The sequence below is a fragment of the Monomorium pharaonis genome, chromosome 1 (genome assembly GCF_013373865.1).
Source record: "Monomorium pharaonis isolate MP-MQ-018 chromosome 1, ASM1337386v2, whole genome shotgun sequence".
In the NCBI taxonomy this organism is placed as follows: domain Eukaryota; kingdom Metazoa; phylum Arthropoda; class Insecta; order Hymenoptera; family Formicidae; genus Monomorium; species Monomorium pharaonis.
The window spans coordinates 11,392,612-11,412,528 of record NC_050467.1 but is presented as its reverse complement, the minus strand read 5'-3'; the positions used below and the strand labels follow the sequence as shown (position 1 = coordinate 11,412,528).

Below are 19,917 nucleotides of genomic sequence, written 5' to 3'. Positions count from 1 at the left end.
AAGCGTTATATCAAAAATTTTCTGACACAGTATATATATATATATATAAATATATATATATATATATATATATATATATATATATACCGGGTAAAGAACTATATTTTTATTTCTAAAAAGTGATACTTTTATTGCTTTATAATTAGTAGACTAAATTATTACATCAAAACTACGTTTGTAATATCCAGAAATAATATTACAAAATTTTTATGATTTAAAACATTCAAATTGGAAACTTTTTGTTTTTGTTATAACAAATGAACAGTATATGATTTTAGTTTGATGTCTGTAATAAGAATATATTTTTTTAAATATAAGTTTTTTAATAACTATTGAATTTGTGTAGGGTTTCGTTTTGTGCCATTCCATTGCAGGAGGTACTGGTTCTGGCATGGGTTCTTTTATGTTGGAATCTCTTGCTGATAGATTTCCCAAGAAGTTAATCGAGACATACAGCGTTTTTCCAAATCAAGATGAAATAAGGTAAATATTTATCTGTTAAAGAATTGTCTATATAAACTGGGTACCTTATTTTAATAAAAGTAATGGAATATCTTGAAAAAAAATATTCTAGAAAAAAGTTCTAGACGAAAATTGTATAGTTATTAATATTGTGTATAAGTAATAGTGTATAAGTACTATAGAACATATAATGCCGTAAAATTAATTTTTAGAAAAATTGATTTTAACCTTAGGCTGTCACACCAGGTCACTATGATCCGGACTTATGACTTATTAATAAGATATTTTTCAGCGCGTTTGGAAATGTAAACTTATGATGCCATCTAAAATCAATTTCAGATATCTACTGCAGATAGATACGCTTGCCCAAAGGAGGAAAGTATCAGTATTTTCAGTAGCGTGAGTCCCAGATGCGCACAGTAATAAACGGACACAGCAAGTTGAGTGAAACGGACACAGACCAAATGGACACAGTCACAAACTTATGTGATGCAGAGAATGCTTTGGACACACACACACACACACACACACACACACACACACACACACACACACGTGGGGATGCAAAGGGGGGCTTTGCCCCCTTCCCGCATCCACCCCATCGGTAGGTGCTTTGAAAAGCCGCAACCCGTGTGGTAAGGCCTTTTGTTACTCTGTCCATTTGGTCTGTGTCCGTTTCGCACTATGTTTGTTTCGCACTGTATCCGTTTGTTACTGTGTCCATTTCGCAGTGTCCGTTTCTTATTATGTCCGTTTCGCACTGTGTTTGTTCCTGAGTCCGTTTCGGACTGTATCCATTTGTTACTGTGTCTGTTTGATCTGTGTCCGTTTATTACTGTGCGCATTTGAGACGCTCTCTTTCGATAGTCATTGAAAGAATACGTTGGGTCACTGTGATTCAGGTGTAACAAGAGCGTTGACCAATGTTTAATAAAAAATAGATTTTTTTCTAAGACAATCCATTGATTTTTGCAGTAAAAAAATGTTATTCTGCAATATGTAAAATAAATATCTTTTTTGAAAGGATTGTATATGAACTAATTTTTTATTAAAATAACATCTCGAGAGTATAATCCTAAATTTTTAGCTCAAAATATTAAAAATTAACTCTTTGAGGCACGAATTTTTTAAATCATCGGTGTGGTGAGTCAGGACTAAACGCTCCTGACAGTACGCCACCACAATACGTTATTAGCGAAACAGGACCACGCGCCCCTTGATAGTAGGCTGCCACAGAGGCACAGTAAGAAATTCGAGACCCTACTTTCCAAAAACGCGTTACGCGCGTTCACTACTAGAGGCCCTCCTTACTCAGGAGTAAAGTGACAGTTACCAGCCTTTATAAGGAGCAGCGGTGAACCGGAGAGTCACTCTTTGCGCTCTGAAGCAGACAGTCGTTTTAAGAGCGGAAAGCACTACGCTTTACCGCCAGTTCAGATACCATGGCAACTACTCTGGAGGAAGCCAAGACGCTGCAGTGGAGACTCCGGGCGCTCACATTATCACCGGTCCGGAACACGCGGCCACCTCGTGTATTGCTGGCCGAAGGAGATCGGAGGATCTGGAGGTACACCTCCCCACGGTACCAGCTGCCGGACCTACTGGAGAACCTCGCCAGGGACAGCTGCAGTATCGCCACGCAGACGGACATCACAGACTGCTGCAGGAGAGATCGAGCGACACAGACGGCCCTTGAAGCCACCACCACGTGCGGAACGCAGACCAACCGCAGTAGTCGGGCCGGCAAACCGAAACGGAAGAAGGCCAAACAACGGAGACTATCTAAGAAGAGACCATCCCGGGCAAAAAGACATCGTGTCGAGATTGAAAAGGAGACTGCAGCTACGCCGTCCAAGAACGAGACCGACTGCAACAACAACGAGGAGCCAGCGTACCGGGTTACGATAACCAAACCGCCAATACGGTGGAGGCTTAAGGCCTTTTTCACAAACGGCCCTTGTCAGGGCCACTCGAATATACGAAAACAGAATATATTGTATATATGTACATAGTGTATATTAAAGATAAAATATAAATTTTGTTTCTAACTACGGCCTAGTTTACTGGCGAAAGACCTATCCCAACGACAAGAGAACGAACACACCGGAACGAGCGAAGTTCCGCCACAATCGGTATTTTATCTTTAGTATATAGGAGTTGGTTAGGTGGTGTGAGAGTGAATGGTCGTGTGGCGGCGATAGTGCATGTATAGGATAGAATTAAGTAGATATTTAGAGATGGAAAAATAGAAAGGAATGGAGAGGAGAGAAAGGAAGAGAAGAGAGTAAAGTTGCTGGAGAATTGAAGGAAACGCGATAGAAGCAGGAAAACAGGATAAAAGACGGGTAGAAAGATTGCGACTAAGAAGGTTAGGATGCATAGACGAGCGCTGGAAATGTATAGATAAGAGCGAAAAGAAAAAGAGGAGGGACATAAAAGGGCTGGAAAATGCGATTAAGAGAGAATTAAGGTAAGGTAGAAAGGTAAGTTAAAGAAAACGGAAAATAAAAATAAATGAGGTTGGAGAATATAGAAGTAAGCAAGAGATAGGTTATGTTCATAGTTTTAGAGAGATAATCAGGCGAGAAAAAAAGGACGAGAATGTACGTAGATAAGTAAAAAAGAGATATATTACAGATATGTAAGACAGGCAGAATATATATTAGTAAATGAGACTGTTTGTATAAGAGTGAGGATTTTAAAATAGAGAAAAGAGTGGACGCAGATCGCAGCCTCTAGGCAATGAGATTGAAAAGCAGAAAAAAGAGGAGGAGAAAAGACTGCAGAAAGAAGATCAAGAATAGGAGAGGATGAAGAAGCAAAACGCATATACAAGAGAAAAAGGCGGAAAGGGTGAATGAAGATCCTGGATAACGAGGCAATAGCATTTCTGGAAGAATATTATAGAAGACGATCCAGAAAGCAACAATATAGATTATAAATGTAAAGGATTTTAAAGAGGTGAAAAGAAAGAGTTACGAGAGAGGACCAATTGGAGAAGAAGAGTAAACTAAAGGGCTTTCTGAATCAGAAGCAAGACAAAGGAAATAAAGAAAGGAGAGGAAATTTTTGAAGTTTGAAGTTTGTAAAAGCAATGGAATTGGAAATACATAACTAGGAACAGAGGAGAAAAAGAATGAATAAGAAACAACATAGGCAAGGAAGAAAGAAAATTCGCTTGGTGAAATTATTGAATGGAGTAAAGTTGTAGGAAAGAGAAGAGACAAGAGGAAATATCAAGGAGTAAGGGACATTATTTATTGTGACCCATACTGTGCATAGAGGGAGAGAGAAGTAAAAGGTTTTCGCCCTTTTTACGGATGGATTGGAAAACAGCTCACGATAATGTTAAAAGTCCAGAAGAATTAAGAACTGTGAAGCCAAAAGAAGGGAAGATTGAAAGAAGGTACAATGACACGAGGGTGACAATAATGACAGAAGAATTGGCATAAGTGTGCAGTACGACGATGGGAGCGAGATGGGGCTGTGAAATGGGTCCTTTGGTTTTTAGATGTAGATAGTAAAATTAAATAGGTACATATAGAATAGAATAGGAAATGTAAAATTAGGTTAAAAGAGAATATGATCACGAGAGGAAGTGCAGAGGAACTAGTACGCATAGGGAAAGGCCTAAATAGAAAGGTTAGACGAATATAGTTATAAGTAGTAAGAAGATTATAAACAGAGAAAAGATGGAATGATAGTTGAAAGAAGAACGATGAGATTTGATTAGATTGTATTTTAGGCAGGATTTTTGCGATTAGAACGGTATAATAGGATATGTTATGATAGACATGCTAGGAAAGAAATGAATAAGGGCAACTAACAAAATATGGAATCTAGGAATTATAGAAATAACTTTTAATAGAAGAAGGCAAAAGGAATGTTCAGGGAAAAAGAGGAGGTAGAAAAAAAAGGAAAGATTTTTGTAAAGATTAGCAAATAAAGCAAGGGAGATTAGTTATAAGTACAATTATAGGTTGAAAGAAAAAAGACTGTAAATAAAGTGATGATAGGAAGATAGTGCGAGAAAAATGTTTAGATAGGATCATACTGTATTTTATGTAGGATTTTCTTCTTGGCCATGAAATGCTGAAGAGAATAAAGTTTATTATTGTAGGAAAATTCGTGCGATAGAGAAAATGTAGGATTATAGCGAAGCAATAAGATTTGATATGCTAATGGTATAAATAAAGCCATGCGATGTGTCGGTTAGGATAGAGGATAGTTAAACGGATGGATGGAGGTACGTGTATAAAAGAAAATTTGTAAGGTAGGGATGAATGCTTGGATAAGTCCTCGATTGTAAACTAAGTCTCTTCTTGATATTGTATATGCTTGAAGTAAATAAAGTCTTCTATCTTTAGTATATAGAGATTTTTCAGATCGCTGATTACGAATCTAATGTGAGATTTTTTAAATTAAAAATGGCGGATCCAATATCACCAAACTTTTAGATACTAATTTTCATGGAAATTAATTGAATTTTTAATTTTATGCCCGCCATTTTGAATCTACTATTTTGAATTTTGAAATCTTGATAACAGATTTGTAATCAGCACTCTAAAAAATCTCTAGGTACTATGTTTCATGGAAATTGGTTGAATTTTTAATATTGTGTCCGCTATATTAGATCTGCCATTTTCGAAAATCTGATAACAGATTCGTAATCAGCGACTACAAAAACTCCTATATACAAATTTTAATCAATATTGGCATAATTTTTACATTTTATTCTACAATATTGGACCCGCCATATTGGATTTTAAAAATCCAACAACGGATTCGTAATTGGCGACCTCCAAAACAACTATATATCAAATTTTATGAAATACTGATAATTACAGTAATATATGCTTCAAAAAACATAGGTGAGTCTCTGGATGACCCACTGTGAAGGATTAAGGAAATTATGATTTTTTAAGCAAAATGTGTAATTAAAAAAATTTTTTGCTTTTAACAACTTCTAAAGATAAAAGTAATTAAAATATTAATTTTTTAATAATTTGAATATATTTTTCTATGTTTGAACTTTATTTCGGAATTTTTTCAGAATTTTTGGATACTTAGTGTTTAAACTGCAGTAGTTTTTGAACTTCATCGAAGATTACATTGGGTCACGGTGCCCCAGTATGACAGTCTCGTTTGAAAAAAAGTTGTGACAGCCTAGGGAATTAAAGATCATTGTCATTTTTTACAAATAAAATTATATAATTTTGTATGAGTGTTTACGCAGAGAAAAGGCGCCTAATATGGAACAATTTCCTAAGTTGGAACTTCCTTCTTGGAAATTAATTAAAGAAATAAAAACCTATATTTTATACATCCATATCCCTTTTTAAATGAAATCTGCGAAAAACGAATTCGTTAAAAGCGAAAGTTATGTTCACACGATTTTCTCTTGCAATTTAAAATAATATTACCATTATTTTACATTTTTGTAGCTTCCTGAAACTATTTTTGTCTCTTTTATAATTACCTCGTAGTGCAGTTTTAACCCTTTGATTGCCGAATTAGGTTTTTTCAGCAGATTTTCTTGAAACTTTGTATACTTACGTTTTTTGAATTACTGATTCCCAATCTAAATGTAGATTTTATAAAATTAATATGAGGGATCTAACATGGCCGCCGTCAGCTAATAAACTAGTAAAAATCTGAATATTTTTGCAGCAAATCCTTTTTTGTAGGTTCTATTACAGATTTAAGATTGAATAATAAAGATAATACCAAAATTTAAAATGGCAGTTACAATATGATTACCATGTGGTATAATACTTTCAGCAGCATTCAATATTCGTGAATTTCTATTTTAAAAAAGATACTAATGTCCGTGTGCAAAGTACGCACTATATTTTTGCACACTTCTATCCAAGGCATCTCTATCGACGGGGTGCGGAAGAGGGACCAAAGGCCTCCTTTGCGCGCGCGTGTGTGTGTACCCCTGGAAGGATGAATTTCATTCCACATTAATCAAAAACCAATAATACATTTTTAAATCTTTTTTGTTTATAAATTTTTTTCTCGTATACTTTCCTCGATTAAAAATTGTTATTTACATTACTCTCTAAGCATAAGAAGCCATTAAAAAATTTCAGTTCATTTGGAGGTGGAGCCGTGGTTCGGAATAATTATCGAAAATATAAATCAAGATAATAACATCTTATTTTCAAACTTTTTTGTTTATAATTTTTTAACAAATAACGAGCGCCAAATAAAACCTATGTTAGAAATTCATTTCCACATTCTTCTCGAGTCGCATATCGCATGGGCGATCTCCATGAAAACGAACGAATGCACCAACGCGAGGCTCCAATCACGCGTCGCGTCAGCGCCACCACCGCATCTTTCTTCTTTGTCTTACGGGCGTTCCCCCGCTTCGCGCTATCTCGGGTCTAGTTCGCGCCCGACAACGACCGCGATCGCGTCTTGCGTCTTCTCTTGCTAACTGCATCTAGCCGATCGAGATTCTTGAGAGCGCGTTAATGTGCCTTTAACCAAACATTCGTACCGATTGTACTTAAACCTGAATAAAATACTGTGTTTATAAAAGGATTCGCGCGTTGACTTCCACAGTCCCTTCCTGCCTAACAACCTATAACTTATAACATTACTCAGGATAATGACCTTGATATTATATGTCAAGGTTATCGACATCAAGAGGTGGTTTGTTATTCTAAATAATTACCTTAATCTGGAACAAAAACAGAAACAGAAATATTAATTAATCGGTATATATAAGTTACGGAACAATCGAAATTTCTCAATCTAACGATATCCGGAAACGGAATAATACAGGGTTGGAGACGAATTACAAGTCAGACTACGGATCGAAATTCCACGGCAAAAATTAACTTCTGGTAAACGTGATTTACGCTTAAACGTTTGGATACCTTAAAGAAAAAAGGTGTTCGAAATTCAATGCAACTAAACCATGCCGACACATCGAAACCACCAGAGGTTGCCGCGGTATAACCATGAGCGCAGCAACCACCATCACAAAGCCTTTAGGCGACTCGGTTGAAGAAAGGCTTTGTGATGATGGTTGCTGCGGTCGTGGTTATACCGCGGCAACCATCTAGTGATTTCGATGATCATGATCGGTGATCATGAATCCAGTACGGCATCTCGGAATTCACCATCCAAGCCAATACCGCGACCGCCAGTTCCGGCCTCGGCCCCGTCTCCACTGACACTAGCCTGGCTATCGTCCGCATTGGTGTGGGGATCGCCAGTACCGTTGAGATTTCCGACACCGCTACCAGTTTCGTCGTCGGTCGCACCTGCTTCGGGACCATCAGAGTCGTGGGAATTGCTGACATCATCCCCGACGCCGGCATCGGTTGCACTGCCGGCCGCTTTCACTTCCCGACCGCCGATGCTGTCAACGCCGCTTACGACGAACGGTCTTAGACCGATCCCGGTCTTGCTGCCGAGGGGACGAACCGTGGAAGTCCTATATTTTACAGCACATAAAAGCCGGAAGTATAAAATTCAAGTGGAGAACGAACGATGGTTACTCCAGTTCGATAATAAAGGATAACTTCGGTACCTCCGAAAAATGTAACTTTGTGGTAAGTTGTCTCTAAGAAGAGGAGTTATGTGACGATAGGGTATCGTCACAGCGGCGACGGGCACAAGCAGGGAGTGTCAACTCCTATAGAACGAGAGAGTTCCTTAGAAGTAGCTAAGTAGTTCGTAAAAATCCGACAAAGTGACTAGATGGCGCCACTTCGGGTAATCTCGAGTTTCTTTCGGCTAAATTCAGATCACGCGTTAGTGTGGGTAGTGTATTGCGACGTAAATTTCGATCGCGTCACCAACTTCGTCGTGCTCTTATTTTCTTTAACTCCCAGTTGGGCGCTAGGCGCCGCACAAAACTCACAAAGCACTCGGTACACGACAGCTAAATGCCTGCTAGCCCGTCTCTACACGAAGTGGCAGAGGGGCGAAGTTCTTTCGTTTCGCGGAATAGGAGAGGAGATGTCTCGGTATTAAATAGTCATTTCTTTAATAAATAGAATAATAATATATTTCAAGTCTAATAGTAACAGATGTAAAAGAAAGATACAAGATGGCCACCAAGCATCATTCTCGCGTGTGACTGGTTCGTACTCGATATAATATTCGCAATATAAGGAAAATTCTACGTTAAATGCTACGCTCGAATTCTAACTATGACTCGGTATTATCGATACCACATGCATGGCTTTAACGGCGTCCAGAATAGGACGTCGTTAAAGCCTTTTACTCATTACATTTATTTTTCATAGAAGCTCTCGTCTACGGGATCTCGCCTCGGTATAATGCGTATGGCTCGTACACTCTCGGTATGCTCAAACGGCGAGTGAATCCTGGCAATATCGCCCTACGTACTATCCCGTCGCTCTACTCTCTACAATTTGACTGTCGGCTCGACATTTTCCCCGAGGGAGGAAACGATAGGCGAAAATATTATCTCTAGGAGACGGAGATCAACATGGCCCCGCTGTACGGTGACTCTAACCTCGGTAATTTTAGCCCGATTACTATCAATTCTCCCACCGAATGCTCAGTAGGGCAATTATTCAACGATTTCTCGCGAAATACAGGGCCGCGTGGTCGAAGTGGACATTGTCGCACAGACTATAAGGCCACCACTTCGACGTCGGGGACCGCTGAACCGCTCTCTTCGTAGTCTCGCCGAACAGTGAGACGGCGTGAGCGAGCGGGGACACCGCAGACATCGATCAGGATCTGCGCATTGTCCTCGTGCATCGATCCGCACATCGACTCGCGCGCTGATAGGGTGTCGCTTCTTTCTTTGCGCTCTTGCGAAGCGAGGGCGCCTCCGGTCACAACGCCGCGCAATTTGAAGGCCGCTGGTTCACGGCCGATGGCCTGCTGCCAGATCCTCCTCTCCTGGCGGGGTTGATCAGGCCCCGGCCTTCCCGAGGTCGACCTCGACTGCCGTTGACCGCTCCGGCGGGGATCCTCCATCCGGCTCCACGAGATGCGAGGGCGCACGCTAATTCTCTCCGGCGTCGTTCTCAGAAACGCTCCTTTCCTGCTCGCCTTTCCGGTTTCTGCAAAAAAGCGACATACCATAGTGACCGCCTCGCGATCCTCCACTCCTGCCGCGATAATGTCGATGGTCTACTTGCCGAAGTTCTTTACGATGGTCCGGGATCTCGCCGCTCAGCCGTTCCTGTAACTGCTCTTGTTGTCCCTCAACGGCTGCTCCCTTATTACATGGGATCTTTCCGGCACATCACTTCTCCCGCGAATCGCGACTCTCGCTCGTCGGATTCCTAAATACTTTATAACGCTATTTAACACAAAAAGGAGAGACCGCTCTCCCCGTCGCCTCGCCCGTCCTTCCGTGCTTTCGTATCGGTTCATTACGTGAATAACGCGAGGTTATTGTGTTTTAATCCGGTCGTGTTGCAGATACGACTAAAACAAAAGGCGATGTTGATCTGCTTCGACAAATGCGTGAAAATAAAATCTTCGGAGTAAACGCGTGACGATTTACATTCGCGTAAACGTTATTATTGTAATATCCGCGCGATTATTATTATTACAAATGTAATCACGAATTCTCTCGGGTAGGGAGCGGCCTCAAATGACCTTTCCCGCTCGGGCCATTCTGGCCCTTGTAACGGACGAAAATCGTCACGTCACAATATATACAGGGTGTCCCAGAATAACCGAATGTGAAGTATACCAGAAGATTTTTGGCGCCAAACGCAATTTTTGTCTTTAGCAAAATTTAATCCGAATAATAGTTTTTAAATAAGAGCTGTTTCAAAATATTCAATTAGCGCACGAGTTTGGCCGCGAGTCAGGAGCGGTACACGCCGCGCGCGCTCCAATGTAAAATATTACATAAATCATATCTGAATTTTTTTTTACTAAAGATTTTGTTACGCATCAATAAGTCAAATTAGAATAAATCGTTATCTAGAATAAAACTATTATGTTACAAAGGACTTTCTCATCGATATTACTGAAAGAAAGATATAGTACGTGTTTTATTTTTTAATTTTTATTTTTAAATAATGTTCCATTTAATATAAAAGTTAAAAAAATTGTATTAAGAAAAATACGATTCTTATTAATAAATTACAATTATTGTACATTGTCACATAATAATAATAAGAATTTTGAACTATCTTATGTTTGGACATTATTTTAATTCAGCAAATTATTAGTATTGCTGAACTAAAATTATCCCGCACAGCATCTTATATTTCAGATACATAGCCGATACATAAAATTTGAAATGTTGCTATATAGCAGATACGTAGCAATACGTATGAATCATGTATTAGGTACATGTTTAATACCGATGAATGTCCGCGATCTAGATACGTAATGTACGCTACGTATCAGATACATATGACAATATTTATTCGATACGTGTTAAACACGCAAATTATATGTATTTGATACGTATCTATAATACTGCAAATACGCGTTTATAATGTTCTCTCATATATTCATATATATATATATATATATAATATATTACAATTAGTTTAAAGTAATAAAAATGATTTTATACTACTTATATTTTTAAAATGTTAAAAGTGTTAGCATTTCAACATTCTTTTATACGTTCGGCCGATGATCCAAAATCAGTCACATCACTGCTTGACAATTCTAGCAACAAATAATCTTTTTCCGTTTCTTCTTGTGCTAATCGTTTCTTATGCCCCGAACAAATATTACGATTATTTTTTTTCCATATTACACAAATTATTTATTATTCTTTTTTCCTCGTTCTTATATAGCCTCTTATCAAAAGCGTGTGGTGACCTCTCACTGTATTTTTGTGGTGTGCCTTTTTACAATTTACATAGATATAGGGGACTTGCAGTTTAAATTCTGGCCGATTCCGAACGGGCTAATTAGAGCCTAATAATTTATTATTATGTAATCTACATATATATAAAGAACACAATGAAATACGCATTAATTGTACAGCAATTACATACAATAATCGTATGGAAATTTAAATCTATTACAAAATAAGAACTTACCATTGACTCATTTAATATAAATTATTTTTCACTATATAATTGAAATATGTTTGTTGTTCTACATTTAGATAGTAGAAAAACACCGTTTAATGATTTATTGAGATCCGTGGCGTTACTACGATACGCCATTTTATTACATTTCGTTAAATATATATCAACTACGTGTTTAATATATTCGTCATTATGTAATATGCACAATATACTTGCTATGTATCATATACGTATTTCGACTTGAATATTTCATATCTATTGCATTAATTACGTCTTTAACATATTATATATGATATAAAATAGGACAACCACCAGGATGAACGTTCTCATCCTCTGCAATATCGCGTCGATCGCGTTCCTGACTGTTTCGACCGTGACTGTAAAGCATCAATTGAGATGCATCTTGAACCGTTGCGACCAGACCGCGACGCGTATTACCTACATTATTGCAAACCGAAACCCGTACTTTCTGTACAGACCTGACAAGACCGCGACGCGTATATTTCGTACCACATCGCGACGCGTTGAACCGTTGCGACCAGACCGAGACGCGTAAATCGTGTTTTCCAGAAGTTAAGTCTCGCCATGGAATTCCGTTCCGTACCTGTCCGGAGTCCGACCTGTAGATCGTCTCCGAGCCCACGTTTGTTTCCGGATACCGGTAGGTTAAAGAATTTCGATTGTTCCATAACTCGTGTATACCGATTTATTAATATTTCTGTTTCCGTTTTTGTTTCAGACTAATAAACCGTTCCGCTCCTGTCCGAATCCCGTCCAGTCCCCGTTCTTTTAGATCCGTCTTTTGAGCGTGATTCTGCGATTTCTGAATGATATTCTGTTCGATATTTCACCGTTGCGATTATTGTTATTTTCCGAGAATTATTTTTGTATCGTATAACCGATCTCCTGCGCCAGCGAACGATAATTGTATAATAAGAATATCTGTTGTCGATCTTTAAACTGTTGCTACACAATAAAGTTTATTTATTTTTTTTTTTTTAATCAGTGTTTTACAACTTTCTCGAACCCGGCAATCTGGCGAGCAAATCTTCGCGAGAAACCCGCAAGAAAGTCCGATCGTCACAATTTGTCACATACGGACGCTCCTGAGGCACAGCGTCACGCGCGCAATCGGCAGTTCGTCAGCTCGGCTACCAAATCTTGAACGGTAGTGGGGAGACAGTAGGCGTTATCTTGTAGAAATCTGTATGAAGAAGGCAATTAATTCCGAGCGTTGAACTAGACTGTCTATATTTTGTTGGATTCCATTAAGAATTACATTTGGATATATTTTAGATTCCACCCAACAAAAATAATTCGACAAAGTTAATAAGAATAATCATAAGAGTGATTTTCATTAAATTCTCTAAACGTTTTGCTTTAACTCCACCGTTTCTATTAGAGTTTAAAATGTGTTTTATAACTCAAGACTGATGAAATTGATTATATATATGATTTTTTAGAAAGTATTCAAACAAGGACCGCTATTCCGTAATCACTTACCGACAACTATCGATGTCGTTAAGTATCGTTGCGCATATTTTTTTCATATATCAAAATACGTACGCAAAGATACTTAACGATATCGATAGTTGTCGGTAAGTGGTTATGGAATAGCACCCAAGAACTAAGCAAAGAAAAGCTGAAATGTCAGTAACAATCGAATCGTACTGGCGCTGGCGCGTATATTAACTATAATTAAGTACACAGTCAGTACTTGGATAAGTTATATGGCATAGGAATACAAAAACTGATTTGTAAACTATGTAAATAAATTTTTTCGGTGATAAAACAAATAAATAAGTGAATAGATGGATGAATTGGACGTATCTCAATAGACGTTAGACTCATAATATTAGCACCCTGCAAAGTGATCTTTGACATACAGCTTTGCAACAGTTTTCCTTAGGTGTATTTTCGCATTGTATATGAGTCTAAGAATCATATGGTACACAAGTTTTATTCGTTTGCAAATGGGGCCAAAAATTGACGATTTCTAACTTTATCTTTTGATTTTACCTAATCCAGCAGTTTTGTGACATTCAGTACTGGGTGAAAAATACCCGAGCGCAGAATTTTGATGCTTACCGTTCAGGTTCTAAGGACACACTGGCTCTGCTAAGCGGTGGCCTAATGTTTGGATTGCTTGGAAGCGGTGAACTAACGTTTAATACCCCCCTCCTCTCCGCATTTGACTTTCCCACTCCGTGTAAAAACGGCACGCATTTCAAAATTGTTCGGTTTAGGCCCAGAATCGTCAAACTCCTATTGTCTTAATGTGACCCACCGTTAATAACGCCATCTAAAAGTCTGACGTGATGAAATATGAACTACGTACCTAAAATTCAACATGGCGTCATACAGTAAATCACAGCTGATCACAGCAACAGTACGTACACACACTTACTGTATGACACCATATTGAATTTTAGGTATGTAGTTCATATTTTCTCACGTCAGACTTTTAGATGGCGTTACTAACGGTGGGTCACATTAAGACAATAGGAGTTTGACGACCCTGGGCTAACCCTTTTAGGACGAGATTCATAGACCGATCTTAAGCTCAAGCATTGTCTTAAGTCTAGCTTCGAGCCGACTTGAGACTTACTTAACCAATGAAATAACAGCATTGACGTCTCAAGATCGTGCTTAAGCTGGAACTTGAATAAGATTCGACTATGAATTCCGGCCTTAGTATCCTGAAGGTTAATAAAAACGTTACAATTTTTTAAAATTAGATTACTTTAAATAACGAAAAAGTTACAGTATAGATTAAACATATTTAATATTAATAATAAATTAAATTAACATAAAATTAAAAAATATTTCTTTTTATTTTATGGGAATATATTTTTTTACAATTATGAAAAACTAATAATAGTTAACAATTATAGATAAACTTATTGTTAGTGATTTTGTTACATAAATATTAACGATTATCTCAACAAAAAAATAAAATTTTAATAAACAAATTTAAAGAGTGCAAATAACTTTATGCTGGCCATACCTTTTTATAATTATTTATAAAAACAAATTAATGTTATTGATTTTGTTACATAAATATTAACGATTATCTCAACAAAAAAATAAAATTTTAATAAACAAATTTAAAGAGTGCAAATAATTTTATGCTGGCCATACTTTTTTATAATTATTTATAAAAACAAATTAATAATTATAAAATAATCGTATAGAATTACAAATATTAAAATTACAAATAGAATTAAACATTAAAATTGCAACTATTGAGGTTTTTAAATTCATTATTTAATGCTCAAGATTTTATTAATTTAATATTTAATTAATTTAATTACCACACTACCATGATGTACAGTTTTGTAACTGGTAGTATAATCATTTATAAAATAAAGAAGATAGTTTTACATTAAATAAGTCAAAAATCGAAATAAAGTTTTTCGTTTGGAAATGGGTTAATAATAGTGATTATAATAAATATAAAAATACTTAACAAACATTACAGTCGAATTAAAGATAATGTATTGATAGATGACTTGATAGTGTATAATGATATTATATTTTTTCTTTAAAATATTTTTATAATTACTTCTTTTAAATAATTTTATAATTATTATGTTTCTTCTTTTATTTTTATAATTACTTGTTTAATCAATTAAATTAGAAAGCAAACATGATTTACTACTAAAACATAACTTACTGAACTAACTTAATCTGAAACTTATTGCATATTGTGTAATATCATTTTACAAGTAGTTATGTATTTTTATGTATATTATTTTATCTTATTTTTCTGGGCTAAAATATTAAGACACTGTTAAACAATAAATAATTTGCGAGATATTTTTTATATTTCATGTCAAAATATGTTGATTTTTAAAGCTAATTATTTCTAAAATAATTATATAAAAATGTATTCTATGTATTTGACTTTTTTGTAAGGATTTATTCCCTTCCTGTACTATCAGTTTTGGAATATGTGTCATTGTATGTGCGTGCATGCGTGTATATGTGTGTTACAATTACAACTGAAACAATTCTACATGAATATATATTTTTTTGTTACAGCGATGTTGTAGTACAACCATATAATTCACTGTTAACTTTGAAAAGGTTAACTCAATGTGCAGATTGTGTGGTGGTGTTAGATAATACTGCTTTGAATAGAATTGCTTCAGATAGATTGCATATTCAGAATCCCAGCTTTACACAAATTAATAAACTTGTTTCAACGATAATGTCTGTCAGTACAACTACTCTGAGATATCCTTCGTACATGAACAATGATTTGGTTGGTTTGATCGCACCACTTATACCAACTCCTCGGCTACATTTTTTAATGACTGGATATACTCCGCTTACAACGGATCAAGAGGTATTTATTTAGAAGAGTAATTATTTAGAAGGGTGAATTTTAGATAGTTTAAAAGTTAAAGATAACTGTTTTTCAAATATTAAAAAAAAAACAAATTAAACAAAAATATATTTTGTTTATTTCTTCTTTCTATCTCAGAAAAAAAAGAGGAAAGATGAATCATGCAAAAAGTTCTATTAAAAAGAACAAACCTAAACAAAGTTTTTTCTTATATAAGAATTTATTTTTGAAAACACATTTTTTCATTCATTTAATTTCGATGAAGGAGTATGCTTGTTTTATATGTACAAAGTTCTTAAAATGTCGATTGCAGAAGTCTATAATACAACCTTAATTTTCTAATTTTTTTGTTTCTTTTTGAACAAAATTATTGATTTAAATACGAAATTATATACTTTAGTATTGCGTTATTATTTATATTTTAATTATGGAGAAGCATTTACAATTCTAGATAATTATTTAAAAAATTTTTGTGTCTGAATAATAGTGGTTAGAAAAATAAAGAATTTCCAGTATCTCTTTAAGACTCATGGTTAGATCAATAACATTAGTTGAAAAATAACAATAAATTTTTAGACTGTATAAATGTTTAAACATATCGATAAAATTGAAAAGCCTGAACGGTCGCAGCTAGATCTTGGTGCTTACTGCCGATAAAAGAATGTTTTTAACATATACTGGTTATTGCAAAGAATAATACCTTATGCCTCGGTGGTCGAATTGGCTAGGATGTCCTTACGGAATGATGGGAGATCCGAATTTGAAGCTGAAGTATTATTTTTTGCAATAAATTATTTTCAGATTTTTCGGATAAAGGGAAAGATTCTAAGATGCTAGTAAACTTCGACATTTTGCTTATAACTGTTTTAAGTCTGACGAATTTGTTGGCACGCAATGTATATGAGTTAAGAGTATTAAATTAATATATTTTTTAAAAATTATAATCAGCACGAAGATCCAGCTGCGACCGTTTAGGCCTTCACAACTTTATCGATATAAAAAATAACACTTGTTAAATAGAAACGTACAGCATAAAAAAAAATTTGAATAATAAATAAAATTAATAAATAAAATAAAAAGCATGTTGTAAAAGTCAATTTTGCAATTAATTGTTATAAACAAATTATAAAAGTTCGAATTTTTTCGATTATTACTTATTTTTGTATCTAAGTTTTTAATAATTTATCTCGTTTGATTTATCTATTTTCCCTTTTTTCCTTTGCTCAACATGGTACGGAAAAGGGTCGAAACGTACATTAGACTATCTATAGTTGTACTAGAAGACTAATTATATTAACTAATTTTGTAGGAAAATTTATTAAGGAAACGTGTATTACATTTTCTTAAATCATTTTTTGTTTATGCAAAAAACAGTGGATTATTGAAATTCGTTTTTGCGCATGGTCAGCAAGTTAGCTAAAGAATGACAATTGGAAATAAAATCAAAACATAAATATTATGAAAAGATAAATATTATAAAGAAAATTTTATAAAAATCAAAATATTGTTACGAACAAATCCTTTTTTTCATAAACAAAAAACGATTTAAGAAAAAGTTATACGTTTCCTTTGCAATTTTTGCTATAGAATCTATTGGTGTAATTAGTTTTTTTCTATAGTCAATTTTTAATCATTTATTATTTATAACAAATATTTGTACATTTTTTGTGCTTTTTATGCAGAAATATTTTTTCATGATCCTTATTTTTAATAATTATTTTGGGGTAACCTTTTTAATGTAGCCGTGGAGCTTACTGGCCCACAAAGAAAATACAAAAGTAAAAAAATAATTTTTTTTTCAAAGTTTTTCAATTTACTATCTACCCTTAATAATCGTATATATTAAAGAACATAAATAATATATTTTTATGTTTAATGTTTTTATTTCACATATTTAGTAGAAGAAATTTTATTTATTAAAAATTATTATATATTTATAAACTATATATATAATAATAATTACTGATTGTTTTTAAATAAAACTTTTTATATTAAGAATATTTTGTTTATTTTTCCAAGTATATTAGTATTAGAGAAATAAAAGATCGAGAAACAGGTAAATTAAAATGTAAAATTTTAAACAATAACTTTATTTTAAATCAAACATCCAACAAACTGACGGTAGGTTTTGATTCCAACAATTTCTACAATTTCTACTATTTTAAATTAACTATTTCATAACTTTATAAATTTATTATGTCTATTGATATATACCAATTAATAAATTCATAAGTTTATCAGTTGATAATAGTTCGTCTATAAAACAGTTTTCAAGAAAGGATTCATGGAGATATTTTTAAAAAATGTAGAAAAATCGATGATTTTCGCACCTCTTTGATCGCCATATTAAATCCGCCATCTTAAAAATTGTGTATTTGATTAAAAATAAACTGCGAATATCAATCCCATTATTTTTAGTAATAAGCTGTTAGTTATCAGAAATTTACGAATTATTGTGGAAAAAATACGACAATTGGTAAACTTTTGCGATTTAGCCGCCATAAAAATGAATTTTGACAAATTTGAATATACCCTCAAGTACAACTATTTTGTGCACCGATGGTTGAGAAGAGTTAAAGTTTTATACTACTTTGATGTGAAAAAAATATTTTTAAAAAAATTGTTGCAATTTTTTCGCATAAAGTTACAATTGTTAATAAATTATTAAATACTTTGACATTACATGTATCTTTCTATATAAAATAAGATCAACATTTTTTGGAACTTTATATACATTAATTAATTAATTATTATTGCTCGTTATCAAATAATATTGTGACATATGCATGCACACGTACGCGTGCACACATAGAAATTAATAAATTTAAAAATTAATCAAATAAAAAATAATCAATAGGGAAAACTAACTTTCGAAAATCTTTTGTTTGAGTAAAATACTCCAGTGTACACACGCACTTCTCCCCCCCCCCTCTCTCTCTCTCTCCCCGTCTCTCCCGGTTCCTCCTCGTCTTTCTCAGTCTCTCCCGGTCTCTCCCGTCCTCTCCCGGTCTCTCCCGTCCTCTCCCGTCTCTCCCCGCCTCTTTCGGTCTCTCCCCGTTTCTCCCGGTCTCTACTCGTCTCTCCCCGTCACTCCCGGTCTCTCCCCGTCTCTCGCCGTCTCTCTCGGTCTCACCTCGTCTTTTCCCGTCTCTTCCGGTATAGATAACCATTTATACAAATTTGACAGCTGTCAAAATTCAATCGCAATGATTACTCTCGCAACACGAAGTAAGCGCAACGAAAAAACCAATCGGCATCGCGGAAAAGCGACAACAATACTTCGAAAGATGCGAGTATCGATGCCATGCCCTTTTTTTAGAAAGGACTAGAACATGCACGCGCTTCGCGCGCGCCAACTGTTATTTTTTTATTTGTTATTACACCCTGCATAAAATTACTATTGCATATAACATATATACAACTCGTTTATTTCTTAAACATTTCGGCCTTTGAAAAAAGGTTACATAGCTTAATTACATAATAACATAGGACTCTTAATGACTATTTACGCTTTTCTTTGTCATTTCTCGTCTTTAATACATTTTTCATCCATTTTGTACCTATATCTACCTCTGATAACATTTTCCTAACAGAGAAATTTTGTCTTCGCAATTCTGTAAATTCTTCTAATATTGGTTCTAAAGTCTCTACTTTTAAATTGTATAGCCTACACTTTTTCCTTTTTCCAATATCTATTCCCTAATGCCTCGTTTCCGCACTTAAATCTCGCTATCATAGACTAACTCCCTACTCTTATTTTACCCCACTAAAATATACAAAAGCTTCTCATCTATTTTTATTTCTTTGTACACTCTATTATATTTTGCCCATATTATTTTTTCATATCTTCCTTGTTTTTGTTCGTCTCTGTTTATCTTTCTAACCCTTCCAGTGAGAAATAAGCATCAAATCGACATCAATTTGATTTGATCAATGCAATTTATATCAATTCTCCCTTAATTTGATATCAATTTGATGGGTTATTTTTCTAACTAAGTTATGTATATACATAAAGTTTTTTCATAGAATTCCTGATAAGTTTCAGAAATAGTTCCGTTGATTTATTTAAAAAAAATTGATATTTGAAAATAT

The 19,917-nt window shown here is 34.9% G+C and overlaps 1 protein-coding gene across 1 annotated transcript in view; it reads left to right on the top strand.

Moving 5' to 3' along the window:
• Positions 1-19,917, top strand: part of LOC114255539 (tubulin gamma-2 chain) — a 102,700-nt gene that overhangs the window by 48,455 nt on the left and 34,328 nt on the right. The window contains exons 4-5 of the mRNA XM_036294571.1: positions 347-483; positions 15,519-15,825. Of these exons, the coding sequence (XP_036150464.1) occupies positions 347-483; positions 15,519-15,825 (444 nt within the window). The remainder of the gene's footprint in view (positions 1-346; positions 484-15,518; positions 15,826-19,917) is intronic.